The sequence below is a fragment of the Lathyrus oleraceus genome, chromosome 6, assembly GCF_024323335.1.
Source record: "Lathyrus oleraceus cultivar Zhongwan6 chromosome 6, CAAS_Psat_ZW6_1.0, whole genome shotgun sequence".
Taxonomy (NCBI): Eukaryota; Viridiplantae; Streptophyta; class Magnoliopsida; order Fabales; family Fabaceae; genus Lathyrus; species Lathyrus oleraceus.
The window spans coordinates 472435812-472453510 of record NC_066584.1 but is presented as its reverse complement, the minus strand read 5'-3'; the positions used below and the strand labels follow the sequence as shown (position 1 = coordinate 472453510).

Sequence of the window (17699 nt, the reverse complement as noted above, 5' to 3'; positions counted from 1 at the left end):
TTTTGTTTATTATCGTGAGTAATCATAAAACATAAAGACAGGGACAATGAAGCAAATAGCAAAGAAACTCTTTTTATTGAATATCCAGAAAAGGAGTATAAGTACAAATCAAGAATTTGCCTCAAGAGATACAATAAACTCAGCTTTAAGTCTATCAAACACACCCTATAAACAAAGATGAAATAAATACAACAAAGTAAAAATAATAAATGCCACATAATTTTTAATTATTTTCTATTCTAATAATATTAATTTATATTATTATTAGAGTAAACTTAATTAAACATATTAATTAATTTATATTAGAATAAAAATTAATTAAAAATGATAAGGCAATTCATTTTTTCTATTTAAGTCATACCACATCATCAATGAAGTTTTCACGTCATAAAAAATGACAATTAAATGAAGTGGAAGATTAAAATCTAAAAAAAAAATTAAACTAGAGGACCAATAGAAATTAATTTTAAAATAGATGGATCAAAATTTAAAAAAATTTAAAACAGAGAGATTAAAGTTGTAATTAAACTTATAATTTTTTAATTGTAGTTGGAGTGATAAATATTTATTTTAGGAAATTTAATATATTTAAAGTTTTATTTAAATATTTTTAAATGATTAAAGTAAAATGAAACAGAAGTGGAACTGAGTAAAATTAAATCAAATTTTAATTTTATTTCTATTGTTTGAATACTTATCAATAGAATAAAGTAGGTTTTATTGTTTCAGTTTCTTAATTTTCACAGGGTTATTGATTTTTGTTTTATTTATTTTTTTTAAGTTAAAAAATAATTAGTTTAGATTTTTTTTATAAATTAATATTTTAAATATTTCATCAATTTATTATAATTTTATTTTCTAAATTATTTCCTATAATTTTCAAACTGACCTCTACCTTTTTTCAAAAAATACAAATAAGTCCCTAAGTTTTTTAAAATTACAAATTAATTCATTTTCAAATTTAAAAAAGTACAAACTATTAGAATTTTAAATTCTCTAAACTATAAATTACTTTATCCAAATACATTATTATATATTAAAATATGATTAGTATAATTAATATGTATAAATAATGTAGGATTATAATAAATGACTTTAAATATAAGGCACTAAATGTAGACTTTTTAATTTAAATATAAACTAATACACTCTTAATATAAAAATATTTAAAATATAAATATTAAATTATTTAAGAATTTGTATAAAATATTTACTTTTTAGATTTTTTATCTAAATAACCCATTTTTAAAAATAAATATTTAAATTAATCTATTCTTTTACTTATTTTTTAAAATAATATACTTTTAAATAAAAAAATATTTTTAATATAAAAAATGCGTCATCAGTGTATAACACATAAAAAAGGACGTTAATCCAATTAATAATAATGTACGTGTTCGTACAATATCGTCAAATATCGTCAATCATATCTCCTTTTATATATTATATAGTGTACAAATACATCAATTGACATTTTTGTTTTGAATTATTTTTTATTTGAGAGTAAATTATTTTAATAAAAATTGGTAAAAAAGTGAATTATCTTAAATATTTATTTAGAAAATAGGTTATTTGAATAAATGTTGTTTATATTTCTGCAGTTTTTTTTCTTCATTTAGCCATATTTCATTACTTCTAGGCTATGTAAGAATCTTTCATTGTGTATACTTTATTTTAATATATTTTTGTTGGTTTTCTAAAAAAATGAACCTGATAAAATTGACTTCAATGAATGATGTGAAAACATAACATAGAAAGAAAATCAAAATACAAATCCGTGATCTCCATCTTCTTCTGTAACTTTCAACAACCAATCTAACCTGTTCAAAAAAACCCTAATCCTCTTTTCATTGCTCACTTTCTTTATCATCCTTTTTCTCAAAAATTGAACATTCAATCAGTTAGAATCAACAATTCTAGAACAAGATTTTGGAATTTCTGATCTGTTTTTTCGATTTTCCATTTTTTTTATTTCAATTTTTTTATGTTTTTATCTATTACTCGATCTTCAACGACCCATTAACGCAAATAGTATCAAAATCCAAACTTTAACCAAACCCAGTTCTCAAAATCCTTGCTTTCGTTATTTCATATGCCCCAAAAGCAGTTATGGGAGCTGAGAAAAAATGGCTTTTCACGCTATTCACTGCAGCGGTTTTATCTCTGATGTTACTGTTAATGTCATCTTTTTCAACCTTCAGTTCACAAAAGCCTTTTCCTTCCATTGTTCAACATGGTTCTCATTACCCTCCTGCTTTTGCTTACTTTATCTCTGGTGGGCATGGTGATAAAGACCGGATCTTTCGTTTGTTGTTGGCAGTTTACCATCCGAGGAACCGTTACTTGCTTCATCTTGGAATGGATGCTAGGCAAGAAGAGAGACAGGATTTGGCTGATGATGTTGGTTCGGTTCCCGCGATTCGGGCTTTCGGGAATGTTGATGTTGTTGGTAAGGCTGATTGGATTACATACTTGGGATCTTCTAATGTTGCTATTGCTCTACGTGCTGCTGCCATTATGCTTAAATTGGATAGTGGGTGGAGTTGGTTTATTACTTTGAGTGCTCGTGATTATCCTCTTATTACACAGGATGGTATGTGAATTTTGGTTTTCTTTGTGCCTTTTATTTGATTCATGATGTTTGAGTGTGGTGTGAATTGGAAATTGGAACATGTTGTGTTATAAACTAATGAGCTTGGCAATTTGATGTTAAACATTGTTCTGTGTGATGCGTGATGGCTTTGTATTCATGGGAAAGTTTTCGCCACTGTTTAGGAGCTTTGTTTCTGTTTTGGTTTTTGTTCCTTGTATTTATCATTTTCTCGATCAGGTTCGATTGTTTTAGGAAATTTGATATGCATTATTACTTGGAAACGTGATATCTTTAAAAAATCAAAATCCTGAAGTTTAAGGCTTATCCTTTTTGAATGATACTGAAATATCTTCAGGCTATATTGTTATAACATTGAATTGAATACAATAGTTTGATTAAAATGAAAATGGTGAAAAGGTGCCAGTTGAAATAGGGGAGAGGAGTAAGTGGGTAGAAATGGTGGAAGTAGGGTTTCACATAGAAAATTTGTAGAAGGGTGCTTATAGTAGATGGGGCAGGCCTCAATTGCCTTCCCTGAACCCCTTGCCTCTATGCTGGCTACTGTCTGTTGTTGATAGAACCAACTGGTAATTATTACTGAAAATGGCAGCACTTCTGATTGCATATGATTTCCTGTGATTGTTCTTTCATGAGATGTTTCTAATGTTTGTTTGTTGCGCTTTGTCCTCTTTATCAGATCTATCCCACGTATTCTCCTCCGTAAGTAGAGACCTCAATTTCATAGATCACACCAGTGACCTTGGATGGAAAGAGTATGAAAACCATTGCTAAATCTAACTGCTACTTTGTGGCACTTATTTCTCGGTGCCTGGGTTATTTATTTATTCAATTGTGCAGGAGTGATAGATTCCAACCTATTGTAGTTGACCCGGGAACATATTTAGCTAGGAGAAGTCAAATATTTCAAGCTACAGAGAAGAGGACAACACCCGATGCATTCAAACTCTTCACTGGTAAATCTGGTTTCTCATACTGTCTGTGCAACACATCTATGCCTATGATTTTTTTTAAATTGAATGTTTTTCACGCCATGCAGGTTCACCGTGGGTCACCTTGAGCCGACCTTTTCTAGAGTTCTGCATTTTTGGTTGGGATAATTTACCACGAACGCTACTGATGTATTTTACGAATGTTAAGTTATCTCAAGAAGGCTACTTTCACTCGGTCATTTGCAACGCACCGGAATTTAAGAATACGACAGTAAATGGCGACTTACGATACATGATATGGGACAATCCTCCGAAGATGGAACCTCTCTTCCTTAATACATCGGTTTATGATATGATGGCAGAAAGCGGAGCAGCTTTTGCAAGACAGTTCGAGGCCAATAACCCTGTGCTGGATTTGATAGACAAAAAAATTCTGCGACGCGGTCGGAATCGAGCCGCCCCAGGGGCATGGTGCTCAGGACGGGGAAGCTGGTGGGTGGATCCATGTTCCCAGTGGGGCGATGTCGATATTCTGAAGCCAGGTCCTCAGGCTAAGAAGCTAGAGGCGTCTGTTTCTAGTCTTCTTGATGACTGGACGTCACAGACGAATCAGTGCCAGTAATCATATAATAGACACTAAGAATAGAAACCATTGTAGGAAGCTGTGCGGGTCTATCTTATCGCACTGACCAGTAGAAGTTGCCATTTTATTTTTGAAGGAAGAAAAAGAAAACACATTCTTCGGTTGCGAAAGGGTAATATCAATCTTGAAAAAGGATGGACTCTGTGCATAAGAAATCAAGAGTTGAGAGACGGAAAGAGGAAATGCGTTTTGGCTGGGATTTTTTGGAGGCTTTGATATTTATGGTGGATCCTCCGATGATCTTCTTGCTTTCTATTGATAATGTTGTATGTTCTATAATGTTTTCTCATCTCGACGATTCGAGCAGGATAGCAGCTAGCTTATTCTTTTTGGATTATGAATATGATTGTCATTTTCCAGTCTCTAATCCATATATTTCCATTAGTTTTGACATGTTTTATACTATAGACAGGATATTAGATGTTTGCTGGTCCTGCATGCACACATGCTGACTTTGATAGGGATGGATATTGGCAAGTGGAAATGTAGTCCATTGTCATTGTCACCTATTGTATTGTCAAATAACTACAGGGGAACATGAGAGTAATGTCTAATTTTTCAATTTTCAATTTTTTTGTATGTTTTTTCCTCATTTTGAATGGTCAGAGATTTCATAAGAGAAAATCATGCATAGAAAATCGAACTGAACTGAATCAAACCATACTAAAAATTTATTCGAACCAAATCAAACTGTTTTAGTTAATTAAGAACCTAATCAAATTAAAATTATTGGTTTGGTATACTTTTTCAAATTGCCGAAATATTAGAAGATAATTTTTCTTAAACCGAACCATTTATTAAAGAATTGAACCTTTAAACTATTTTTGAATTAATATATATTGGTTTTGTATTTTTTAAATTCTTTTGTGTTTGATTTACTATTAAAATGTTTCATTCATAAAGTTTTTGAGTTATTTTTATAAATTTTAAAAAATTTAGGTCAAATTTTAAATTTGAAAAAGAAAAATTAATTTACAACTTTTTGAAATTTAAAGAACTTTATAAATTTTGAAAATTATGAATGCTATTTTGTAAGCTTTTGAAAATTTTAGTGTCAATTTCAAAATTTAAAAGAAATGAACTTACAAAAATTTAAAAGATTAATAATAATAATCAATTTGACAATTATAATGTATAAATTGAAAAAAAATTCAAATTCTTTACTTTTTATTTAATTATGTAATTTAATAGCCAGGAATTTTAATTTTAAAATCAGAAGTTTTCAATTTCAGATATACAGCCCTCCTGCACTCCTGCAGTAAGATGTATTTGTATAACTAAAATGAATTAACATAACAATTTTTTTACTTTTATTTGTCCTTTAAAACTTCTTAAACAAAACACTTTATAAATTTTAATTATTTTAATAATTTTTCATCCAAAATATTTTGAGTCATTTTATTTGTTTTTTCAAAAAAATAAACTTTGTTGAGTACTTAAGTATAACGATTTGAAAGTAATACAAACCATTATTTCTTGAAATGACACTCTCACAATTATTCAGAAAATTCCCCAATTTTGTTCATCTCTCAAAATCTTGTTACCCAATTTCTCTAACACCATCACCAAGTTCAGATTTTGATCACCATTCCTCAAAACCCACCAATCAATTCAGCCAAAACCCGTCTGGGTCTCTCAAATTCAACATTTTTTCATTTCACACTTCACGTGTTAATGTTAATAAACCCAACCCAACCAACCCAGATGTAGAAACAATCTGCAAAATCTTATCCACCGCACCAGATTCTCCCGTCGATGTCTCCCTCCGCAACTTCCCGGCGGAGGTGTCGCCGGAGCTCGTTGTTGATGTCTTGAACAAGCTCAGCAATGCTGGGATTCTCGCACTCTCGTTCTTCCGTTGGGCGGAGAAACAGAAAGGGTTCAAGCACAGTACAGAGAGTTTCCATGCTTTGATTGAAGCATTGGGTAAGATCAAACAGTTTAAGATGATTTGGAATTTGGTTGATGAAATGAAACAACAAAAGTTGATAAATGGTGACACTTTTGCTCTCATTGCTCGGAGATACGTCAGAGCTAGAATCGTTATCGAGGCATTGAAGACGTTTGAGAGAATGGAAAGATACGGATTGAAGCCTCAGATATCGGATTTCAACAAGTTAATTGATGTATTGTGTAAGTCGAAGTTTCATGTTGAGAAAGCACAGGAACTGTTTGATAAAATGAGGCAATGGGATTTGGAGCCTAATTTGAAGTCTTATACTATTCTGTTAGAAGGTTGGAGTCAGCAACAGAATTTGTTGAAGGTTAATGAGGTTTGTAGAGAGATGAAGGATGAGGGTTTTGAGCCTGATGTTGTTACCTATGGTATAATCATTAATGCTTATTGTAAGGCTAAAAAGTATGATGAGGCTATTGGTTTTTATCATGAGATGCAATTGAAGAATGTGAGTCCTAGTCCTCATATATATTGTACTTTGATTATTGGTCTTGGTAATGGTAATAGATTAGATGAAGCTCTTGAGTTCTTTGAAAAATCTAAGGCTAGTGGATTTCCACCGGAGGTACCAACTTATAATGCTGTTGTTGGGGCTTACTGCTGGGCAATGCAGATCGATGATGCATACAGGACTGTTGGTGAGATGAAAGAGCTTGGGATCGGTCCGAATTCTCGAACATATGATATAATACTTGTTCATTTGATTAAGGGTGGAAGAACAAAAGAAGCTTACTCGGTTTTCAAGAGAATGAGTAGCGAGATGGGGTGTGAGCCGAGTGCAAACACGTACGCGATTGTGGTGAGGATGTTTTGTAATGAAAACCAATTGGATATGGCAATGGTAGTTTGGGATGAGATGAAAGACAAGGGAATTCTTCCTGGAATTCACATGTTCTCGACGTTGATCATTTCCTTGTGTCGGGAAAATAAGTTGGATGAAGCATGTAAGTACTTTCAACAAATGTTGGATGTTGGGATTCGGCCTACTGCGAATATGTTCAGTGCCTTCAAGAGTGCTCTAATGGACGCGGGAATGGAGAATACTGTGAAACATTTTGCTCTGAAAGTTGATAAACTGAGGAATACTCCATTGATTGCTTAACTTAACCTTACTCAAAGACATTCCATGATGTTAGGAGTTGTTTATGCAAGCATTAGATAACTGTTTGAACTTGAAGAAACCTTTGCTGTATCTTGGGAATCTGGCTATTAGTGATTTATTTTGACAAAAAATCACATATACTGTATTTGAAAGGTTGCAATAAATATAGTAATTTGATGTGAGCAAAAATTAAGATTAAAATATGACATCATATAGTTGATATGTAGGTACAACTTATGATAAAAAGGGATTCAAAACCGCAATTTCCAATTTATATGCACTCTATGTACGAAAGTTGTACCACTAAACTATTTTCTTAAATATCATATTAGACATTGGCTTAGTCTATTTAAACATAAATTATAATAATATATTCATTAAAAAGAATGCATAATGGAAAATGGTGTCTCAAATAAGTAGTAATCGTCTATAAAGAATTTTATTCACCCTCACTTGTGGATAGTGAAACTAATTATCCGTCTCTGTCTATTAGTGAGAAGTTATGTTTCTTTTTTAAATTAAAACCAATTGTGTAATCACCGTTACATAGTTGCTATTAGAATAAAATAATTAATACTTGATTAGAAAGAGTGACTCATTTAATACTTTACTCCATTCATTCCTTTTGTTACATTCCTTTTGTTACAACGCATGATTTGTTTTTATCAAGACTACAAATACTATAAAAATATGTCAATGAAGTTCCGTAGTCCAGTCAAACTGTTTCCACTCTTTGGAAAAGCTAGTGACTGCTTGCTTCTGTACCTCCAATGCAGCATACCTTTGACGTCTGTACATATCTTCCTCAGGTAAATGCAGCATGCCTCTAAGAACATTCAATCCGAGGCTACTTTTGAAGTCCTTTTCATCGTCAATGACATGAACAAATCCCTTGTTTAAGCCAAATTCAACGTGAAAATATGGAAAATCCTTGGGAATTGAGTTGCGCAGACCCTTTTGACTAGTATCAATCAGTTTTTTGGCATTATGCTGGCTCCACTCATCTTCTGCTTCATCAATTGCCTGTGATTTAAGTCATTTTACAAACCGACCGTGAGTATATGGTTTGAAACAATAGAAACAAAAACGGAAAAGGAATAATGAATAGAAAGAAATGTGCCGTCAACAATAAAGCATTACAAAGGATCTTTTTCACTAATAGCACTGGAACAATAATCTCAAGTGAAAACTAGGTAAATGAGTGATGGCAGAAACATCTTTCTAACAAATATGTTCCATTTCTACAGGTTTGCATTCAACTAAGTTTTAACCACATGTGGCACACTCATCAGAAGAACATGCATGATAAGGGTTGTGCAAACAAGCTTATAAACTGAATGGAACTACACCCAAAAATAAATTAAAGCAATTTTAGCTGATCTAGAAATTAATCCAGTTTTATAAACAGTGTGGTTAATTGTTTTCTATATGGGTGTCGTTTTAGGCTTAGAAAAATCTCCCATTAGACCACCTTATGCAATGAGTGTGAAGTACACCATGGAAACAAAAATGAAGCAGATGCACTCCACCTTTTCACTATCAAATTTGTGGCTCATATTCTTAATAGTTTGCACTATATAATTGATATTTCATCCATGAAGGACATCCTATGAAACTGAGTAGATAATTTTAATCATACTAAAATCGTTTTAACAAGTTACTCCCCAAAAGTTGGTAATTATAGTGTCAAAGGAAAGCTGATAATACTTTCATGTTGGCTTTTAGAACACAATGTGGTAATACAATTATGTGCAGCCTATTAATAGTTCAGTTTAAGGATGCATAAATGAAAAGCATGAATTATGGAGAGACAAATATGAGCAATGCAGAACTACAAAATATAACAAAGTTTAATATCTGACCTTCTTAAAGTATAAAGGAGCATCTTTAGCAATATCTTTGGGTAAAGGAATGCACTCAATCATACAATGGCGCCGTTGCTGTGCCAATCCCATCACAGTTTCAAGAAACACCACTTCCTTATCTTGCTTTGCAAACATCATAATTAGGCATTTCTTGAAGTTTCTGATTTCTACCCACACATTATCATCCACAGTTCTTGTAGCTGATTCATGCTGCCATATTGATGATAAGAAAAAGTTGCATGAGTCAATAAAATAAAAATAATGAAGTTTTTTATGACATAAAAAACAGACTAAAAAATCAGTTCATCAACTTTAAACTCATATTAACCTTTATAAACCTTATAGTAGAAGAAATTAAACTCACATGAATGGGTAGAATACAACAATGACCAGGCACCAATGGCTGCAACTGTGGCAACATAAGATATGTGAAATTTGCAATGGATACAACAAGATGCATAGGCCGTTTTGGATTCTCTAGACAAAAGAGGCAGCGTTCTTTCTGGGTCAAGAATCGATTTGCATTCATCTTATTTTGGATATTCTTGGGGTCTTCGCCTCCTTGCTTCTTTCTACTCTTTCTACTTGGACCATCTTCAAAATCATATTCATCGTCTGCTTGAGTGTGAACCTTAAATTGTTTGTTCTGCATTATATTGCGAGCAAGATTCATATCGGCATCATCCTCGCCTTTGTTCTGTTCAGTAGATATCCTTTGCATAGCATACCTAGAGTAAAGTGAAATATATGTATAAGGTTGTAGAAACCAATACTAATTGATGGAAGACACCAACATGTTTCAGAACTTATAAAGAATTTATTTTTGAAAAAACCAAAGACAATATATGTCACTATGTTTTGCTGCAATACAAGAAATTCATCTTAACAGCAATGTTTTCACATCCAGAAGAAATGAAAATATGTGTGGGGATTAAGGACTTCAAAAAACATATACACAGAGTTCCAAGATAGAAAAATACCTTCTAGAACTTCCCTCAGCTCTTGATTTAATTACATGATCTTCATTTGTCTGCGTTGTGTTCAACACCTTCGCTTCTTCCTGCCCACCAAAACAATAATGAAAAGTGAACAATTTAATCAAAATAATCATGAAACTAGAAGGATATGCTTTTGTAGACAATATATTAAGAGGAAAACTAAGTCGAGAAAATAAAGCACACTCTTCCATCTAATGGTCTTACCATTAGTTTGTCAGCTTCGTCATTCTTTCCTTTCAAACGAAGTTGCATAGCCTTGGCTGCCAACTGGTTTGCACTCATCTTATTTTGTACTGCTACTGTATTTCCTTCACTGGTTGTGCTTACATCTGAGTTACCACTCACCTTACTGACTAATTCCCGCATAAAGCTTCCATCATTAGCAAATTTATTTAAACTAGATGCTGCAGCCGCAACGATCTCAGCACCCTCAGCTACCACAAACTGGCTTTTGCGCTTTCTCCAAGATAATGAATCTTGCACTTTAGGCGCTTTCATTTCATGGTGCCGATCCTGTTGACATTTGCAAAATTCAGTCGAGTATAAAGGAATATATTTCATAAATGAGAATCATACCCAATATAATTTATTGAAAATAGAATCTGTTTAAAAGATAAAAATGCTATAGTTTTCTATTTGTTCTCAAAGTTACCCTTTTAGAATCTCTTTGGACAGGCTTTTCAGAATCTGGTAAATTATCCTCAGCTACCCTTCTTTGTCTACTTTTAATAGCACGTAGATGAGCTCGGGCTGGCGCAGCTGCTCCTGATGCAACAGATGCAGTCAACTCACCAAGGGAACCCCACCTTTCTCCCACAACCTGTACATATCCACATAGTGAATGCATTAATAACTATTGATGCGTAATTAAAGACAAAATGGTAAATAGAAAGTACGGGAATGAATCTGCTTTGGAGTATGAACAAGAGGAGACAATTCTCCTTACAAAGGTTTTACCATTCTACAAACAAAGCAAATGTTCAAATCCTAAATGCTAACAATTCAGAGTGGTCCTTCCTCTACCCTCCTAACAGAATAAATAGAGGAAAACTACTACAAAAATAGAAATAAAAAATATCTGAAAAGCAAGTGCATATAACCTCTTGAAAGCTTCGTCCTTCTCTAGCTGCTTGCTCTTGTGCACGCTTTAATGCTTTAAGTCTCCAACTTGCTCCTCCATCCCCAACAAGGGAAGATGATAGAAGTTTGCTTGCAGCAACGTTAACTCCGTCACTGTCTTCTGGGTAACCACTTCCATCATCCTTAAGATAGGGATTCAATTCCCTAGGATTTGTCTTCTTTGACTAAAAAATGAAGAAAAAATATATATTTAGATTTTTTGTTATGTTGGCCATGGGATTAAAAGATCAAAACGAGTTGCCAAAAAATTGAAAGCATTTAAGATAGACCATAAATGAACATACAGTAAACTTGTTAGAGCATGGGAATGTTGCTATTCATTAGTCATTCAAACATAAACATACAAAGATACATGAAAATATTAAAAAAATTCCTCGCATAAATAATATTAGACAAATGAATATAAACTAACTCTCATGCAGAAGAAAGCCATAGATTCAAATCATACTTCAGAAGGCTAATGCTCCCTAAAAGCCAACATTGATACCTTTTTCTCAGTTTTTGGATAACATATTTCATCATTTTTTCCATTTTGTAAGAGTTCAATCTAGAATGCTTTATTTTTCATTCTAGTTTCTTTCTGTTATTCAGAGTTGTGTCGGCAAGCACCTCTGTTACAGCTTTCTAGAGTTAGTTACATTCAGTTACAAAGGGTGTATGTTAACCCTTGGTGGGTGTAGCTTAAGATCCCTATATACCTACTTGAGTCTCATTTTGTTATAGTTAATCAAAACAGAATTTCACAAGTTATTCTAGAATGCATTTCTTCATCTTATTCGCTATTTCTAAAACATTTACTTATTAGTTATTCTTTCTATTTAATCACTTAGTTTTCATCATTTTCAAAAAATATTACAGTGAGTGATGACAATACAACAACATGAAGGGGAGCCTTGGCATAAGATTTGAAGATATTGTCATGTCATGTGTGACTAGGAAGTTAAAATTATTGATTCTCAGTTTCTTTCTGCACACATGTCCAAACCATCTAAGGTGGGACATTACATTCTTTGCTACAAGAAGTGCTACCCAAACTTCATCTATAGTGATTTTATTCCCAGCCCTACATTGTCTCGTATAACTAGTCATTCATTTAAACATTCAAACAATTGCCACAATGACCTTACTTTCTTGATGAATCTTTATTACCGCCCAACAATAAGCTCAGTGTTGACAATGGCAGATGGCGGCGGTCCATGGCAAAGAGCCACCGAGCCAAAACCCTGCAGTAACACCAGACATATGGCGGCACCATATCGGCATATGGCGCTGCGGCACTGCCATCCTTCACATATTTTGGCCATGGTGGATAGCCTAAAACCCACCATTGATATCTGCCATGGCCGATACTTAACAACAATGGCTCTATATAGTGTTACGGGTCTTAAGTTATATTACAATACAATTGTCCTTTAATATTATGTGGTATGTTCTATCACAAATCACATCTAAAGCATTTCTTTAATCTTTAGTTCATCCATACTACTTGAATCCTATGGTTTACATCTTTCATCTCAAGGTCAATTTGTATGATGTATCCACATTCACATTACTTAAACTCTAATACTTACGCTATGGTATATTTTCTACTTTTTACCTCTAAGATAGTATTTGTGTGCATTGCACTCCATATATGCTATTTTAGTGATGAGTGATGACCATACTAGTAAAATATTAGAGTTTGTCAATGCTTACTTTCCCTGATTTTTTTTATCTTTCCCTTCTTTACCTTTTTTTCATTTCTCCTAAGAAATAGCTTGAAAATGACGCCAACGTGTTTTAATAATATAAAGAGAGAAGTCATTAAAAAACCGAGAAAGAAAAAAACAGATAACAATGAGGCTCTTCCTTTGAGGACGCAAAGATATATCAAAATAGCCTAGACATGAGAATTAGACAAGTAAACAGCTTAGGGGAAACAGAATTTTATACTAAGACGTACCTCCTCAACTGGAGCTTCTTCTGGTAATATCTCATTTGTTTCTGAAACTGCAGGCCTCGTACTTTCAGACCTAAGCATCCAATCCAACCCCATTTCTTTTCTAGCAATATCCTTCTTACTTGTAGAATTGGCTGCAATGTCGGCAGCTTCTCCTTTGATCTTGTTCTCTCTACTCCTACCCTTTTTCTTCTTTCCTTTCCTTCTCCTTTTCTTATCATCCCGGTCGCTTTCACTTTCGCTTGTATAAAATGAAGAATTCTCATCAGATGAGTACCGCTTCTTTCTAGATCCCTTTTTCATCTCATCCAACGCATCCTCATCAGAAGAGATATTCCTATAACTCTTGTCCTTTTTCTTCTTTCCTTTCCTTTTCCTTTTCTTATCATCCCGATCACTTTCACTGTAAAATGAAGAATCTTCATCCGATGAATACCACTTCTTCTTTCTAGAACCTTTTATTCTATCAAGCTCCTGCTCATCAGAAGAGCTATTCCTAGGGCTCCTATCCTCTTTCCTCCTACTGTCTGATTTCTTTCTTTCCTTGGAGACAGAATCCTTATCTAAGTCCCGATCTTCTACCTAGCACAAAGCAGTGGATAGAAAACGAAAACAAAGTCAGACCTAAAATTAGGATTGAATAACAAAAGTGACAATATGATCGAAGTATTGTTACTCTACAAACCTGGTCACGGGGAATGAATTTCACCCCAGAAAGCATTTTTGTAGATTGCACCGCCTTACAAATGCCTGCTTAATGATTAGAAAAAAACACCAAATATCATAAGGGAGTGTAATATTAAAGTATAAAATTGGACATGAACAGGAGCCTTAAGGAACAATAAATATCATAATTGTTAGTACATGTGAATGAACCAAACCCTCAGTGGTGATGGAATATACAATTCATACAAACAGAATACCTTTTTTTCAAATCCGAATACAATAGATAACAACAAACTAAATCAGAATACAATTATAATTAAAATACAATAGATAACAACAAATTGAATTTGAATACAATCATAATCACAAAAACAATAACAGATAAAATATCATTAGAAAAGAAAAAAAAAACGTTACCTGAGGGAGGCGATTTGGAAGAGATGCAGCTGCGAAATCTGAGGCCAAAACGGTGGGAGGATGAAGCCAAATTGCAGAAAAAGAACCCTATTCTGAATTGGGGAAAACAGAGAGCCCTAATTTGTTATGACGTTTGAAGTAAACGCGCGTCGAGCTTGAAGGAGCTTCTTTATTTTCACACTGGACTTGTTTTAAAACGTGAGAAAGATGAAAGGAAGCTACTTTATATATATATATATATATATATATATATATATATATATATATAATATATATATATATATATATATATATATATATATATATATATATATATATATATATATATATATATATATTAGTCTTTCCTTTAGAGAGAGAGAGTATTAGGTGAGAGACGAGGGAAATGAATTGTTCTAACTCATTTTCTTTCTTTTTCTATTTTATTTGTACTAATTGTTGTTTTTGTTTTTATTTTAATAATATAGAATGTCACTTGTCGCTGTATTACTGGCCATGAGGATTGTTGAAAAGTCAAGAAGAACGGATGAGGCTCCCCCTTTGTTGTAAAACGTTTGTTCATATTCTTTTAATTTTATTTTCTCTTTTACTTCTTTAAATTATTATTGCAATTAGGATTTGTCCATGGGCCTTAAGGCCAAATAGATTTAAGTACGTTTATTGAGAACCCATCATTTAGTTCATATCCCTTTTCTTCTAGTTTTTAATTTAGCCTTTTAAAGTTTAAATGTCAATTAAATATTTGATTTTGTGTCAAGTAATTAGGTACTAGTTTTTTCATTTAGTTTGATCATTTTTAGGTAATCTTATTTTAACTTAATTAGATTAATTGTAGTTTAATTAATTTTAATCAGATTAATGTTAGTTTAAACTTTATCTAGTTTTTTTTATTAGGTTAACTTTATTTTTGGTTTTAAAAATATTTTTTAAAAAAAATAAGCATTTGTATTTTATTAGGTTTAATTTAGTTAACAAAAAATATTTAAAATATTAAAATATTTTCTTTTGAGTTAGATTTATTTAATTTACTAAAAATACAAAAATAACCCTTCTTTTAAAGTCAAAAGAAAAAAAGAAAAAAAATCTTTTACAATAAAAGTTAATCTCACTCATCAAATCTCTTTTTGCCTTTGTGCATCCAAAATCTTTTTTTTAAAAAAATAACCTGATTCATTTAACGTGAATACAAATGCTTAAACCTCCATCGTGCAAGCATAAAGGCAAACGTTTAACCGCTAAAATGCAATTTAACACTATTCTGTAAAATCAACCAACCTGCAAGCATTTTATAGGTCGAACTACGTAGACTCTGATTTTCTCATCACTCGATGAGAATACGTAGGCACAAGGTTGCGAAACTTTGGCGAGTCCCTTAACTTGAAATAACCTTTTTCCCATTTTTACCCCTTTGAACCTTTGTAAATGAATAGAAGTAAGAAATAAACAATTAGGCAAACATTAACAAACACACTTAACCCTAGGCTATGGGAGGTCCTCGTTGAATACAATGAAGGTGATGGGTGCCTAACACCTTCCTCTCACTTAACCGACTCCCAAACCCATATTCGGTTGCGATGACCGTCTTATCCTTTCCCTTAGGATTTTATCATTATTTCCCCTATTCCTTATGAATGAATAAAATATGATGGTGACTCTATGATTTTTCCCGTCGCGACACATGGATGATCAACAATAACAACAAGAGTAACTATGATGGAAGACATTCTTGAGATTTCATTTTCTACTCTCGTGACATAGTTGAAAGTTCTTTGTGAGTCAATTGTGGATTTTGAAAACGTGAAGCTAAATGGGTTTGACCTCATCAACGATGTCACCACCCAAGGATGGGAAGTTTTCTTAAATAAGTTAAAGGGTCTGGTGTATCCTGTACTGGTCAAAGATTTTTGGATTCATCCAGAAGTTACAGATGTTCAGGTCTTCTCAAGTATCATGGGTAAGAAATTTTAAATCTCTGAGAAATCATTAGCCAAACTACTGAACAATGATGGTTATGGGAAGATATGTTATCAAATGTCCACAAAAGGGAGAAACATGGATGAAGTGGTCGCTACCATATTCCAACAAGGATCGACTTCAGGCGTCAAGAATCACCAACCTAGGCCAAGGATTTAGGCCAAGATTCTTTTGGGGTGTATTCATCATCGTCCTACTAGAAACCCTGCTGACTACATTAACTCAAACCAGAAATACATGTTGTATTATTTGGCCAAAGGAGTTAGAATGAATCTTCCTTCTATATCGTTCAAATATTTGAGGGAGATGACCAATGAAACAAGAAACTTAGGTCGAAAACGCAAGAAGTGAATTCCCTTGGGAAGACTGGTTTTTGACATTTTAGTTGAAGGCAAGTTGGAAGAGATGAATCTTCATGAAGATCTCTACATGAAAGTGGGAAAATCTTTCAACAAAAAGAATCTTAAAAACATGCTAATGAATTCAGAAGTTGTGGACCATGTAGTGTTAGACAGGGAATATATTTCTACCAAAAGGGTAGAGATTGATGATTTCCCATATTCAATAAGTTGGACCCCTGGATGTTTTGATGGAATACATGAGAAGCTGCTTGGAGGTAGGTATTGACCCAGGGTGACATCCACAACTTATCAAAAGCACCTTCTTATGCAACTCTTAAGAGTAAAAGAAGAGCAAAAAAAGTCTAGTGAAAGAACTTCCAATCCCTCTCTTCCACCTCCAACCAAACAACCAAATAATTCTGAGACCTCCAGAAGGGTTCTGAGGTCTGCAGCTCTTAAAGCTTATGAAGAACATAGTAGGGAAACTGTTGAGGAATCTAGACAGCTAAAAAAGGAAGCTGATAAGGAATTTGTTGTAGTTCCTACCAACAGGAATCCAAGTAAGTCTTCTAATGTTGATACTTCTACTAATTATGATTATATAAATGTCAACTCTTCATCTATCATGTTCTCTAACACAACCACTCCAAACCGACCTTTTGGTACCAACACTAAACCGACAAATGAATTAGAAACCATAGACGAACCTGAAATCACAACCACAAATGAACAAATTCAACAAACCACAAATTACCCAATCCAACAACAATCTTCGTCTCCATCTCATCCTGAACCTCAACCTTCACCTGAACACACATTATCTAATAATCCAACCAATCATGAAGCCACACCCATGAACATCCAACCTCCTCCCTCCAATCAAATTGATACACATGTCTTTAACCCACACCATGATGACTTATCTCTTTTATATGATTCATCTATTGATAGAGAATTTTTCTCTAACAAGGATCCATTTGTAGTTGAACTTTCTTCTTCCACCTCTAATTTTGAGTCTGACTCATAAACAAGTAAAAAGGTGAGAACCCTTACAAATAATTCTGAACATACCTCTCCAACACCTTCATTTGATGAAGCATTAGCTGAGATAGAA

General features: G+C 33.1%; 3 protein-coding genes across 4 annotated transcripts; 2 read left to right on the top strand and 1 right to left on the bottom strand.

Moving 5' to 3' along the window:
* The first annotated feature begins 1672 nt into the window (after positions 1-1672).
* Positions 1673-4570, top strand: LOC127097655 (beta-glucuronosyltransferase GlcAT14A). The gene is made up of 4 exons (XM_051036152.1): positions 1673-2593; positions 3291-3366; positions 3452-3567; positions 3651-4570. Exons 1-4 carry the CDS (start codon positions 2110-2112, stop codon positions 4163-4165), a joined length of 1191 nt encoding a protein of 396 aa, XP_050892109.1. The 5' UTR covers positions 1673-2109; the 3' UTR covers positions 4166-4570.
* Positions 4571-5642: 1072 nt separating this feature from the next.
* Positions 5643-7593, top strand: LOC127097654 (pentatricopeptide repeat-containing protein At1g71060, mitochondrial). Its single transcript, XM_051036151.1, has one exon. It carries the CDS (start codon positions 5668-5670, stop codon positions 7243-7245), a length of 1578 nt encoding a protein of 525 aa, XP_050892108.1. The 5' UTR covers positions 5643-5667; the 3' UTR covers positions 7246-7593.
* Positions 7594-7807: 214 nt separating this feature from the next.
* Positions 7808-14489, bottom strand: LOC127097652 (uncharacterized). 2 transcript variants are annotated; one of them, XM_051036149.1, is made up of 10 exons: positions 14271-14489; positions 13873-13937; positions 13191-13769; positions 11209-11412; positions 10761-10928; positions 10313-10621; positions 10091-10170; positions 9475-9838; positions 9108-9320; positions 7808-8268 (listed from the first exon to the last, which is right to left on the bottom strand). In XM_051036149.1, the coding sequence occupies exons 2-10, from the start codon at positions 13906-13908 to the stop codon at positions 7939-7941; spliced, it is 2283 nt and encodes a 760-aa protein (XP_050892106.1). In that variant the 5' UTR covers positions 13909-13937; positions 14271-14489; the 3' UTR covers positions 7808-7938. The 2 variants fall into 2 exon arrangements, with proteins under 2 accessions (XP_050892106.1, XP_050892107.1); XM_051036150.1 differs by lacking the exon at positions 14271-14489 and having other exon boundaries at positions 13191-13765; positions 13873-13888.
* Positions 14490-17699: the final 3210 nt, after the last annotated feature.

Coding starts and splice junctions, on each gene's coding strand:
- LOC127097655 (XM_051036152.1), top strand. CDS start 2,110: ATGGGAGCTGAGAAAAAATGGCTTTTCACGCTATTCACTGCAGCGGTT. Junction 2,594..3,290: donor TCCTCTTATTACACAGGATG/GTATGTGAATTT, acceptor CCTCTTTATCAG/ATCTATCCCACGTATTCTCC. Junction 3,568..3,650: donor TGCATTCAAACTCTTCACTG/GTAAATCTGGTT, acceptor CACGCCATGCAG/GTTCACCGTGGGTCACCTTG.
- LOC127097652 (XM_051036149.1), bottom strand. CDS start 13,908: ATGCTTTCTGGGGTGAAATTCATTCCCCGTGACCAG. Junction 10,622..10,760: donor TCCAAAGAGATTCTAAAAGG/GTAACTTTGAGA, acceptor AAATGTCAACAG/GATCGGCACCATGAAATGAA. Junction 10,171..10,312: donor ACGAAGCTGACAAACTAATG/GTAAGACCATTA, acceptor TTTGGTGGGCAG/GAAGAAGCGAAGGTGTTGAA.
- LOC127097654 (XM_051036151.1), top strand. CDS start 5,668: ATGACACTCTCACAATTATTCAGAAAATTCCCCAATTTTGTTCATCTC.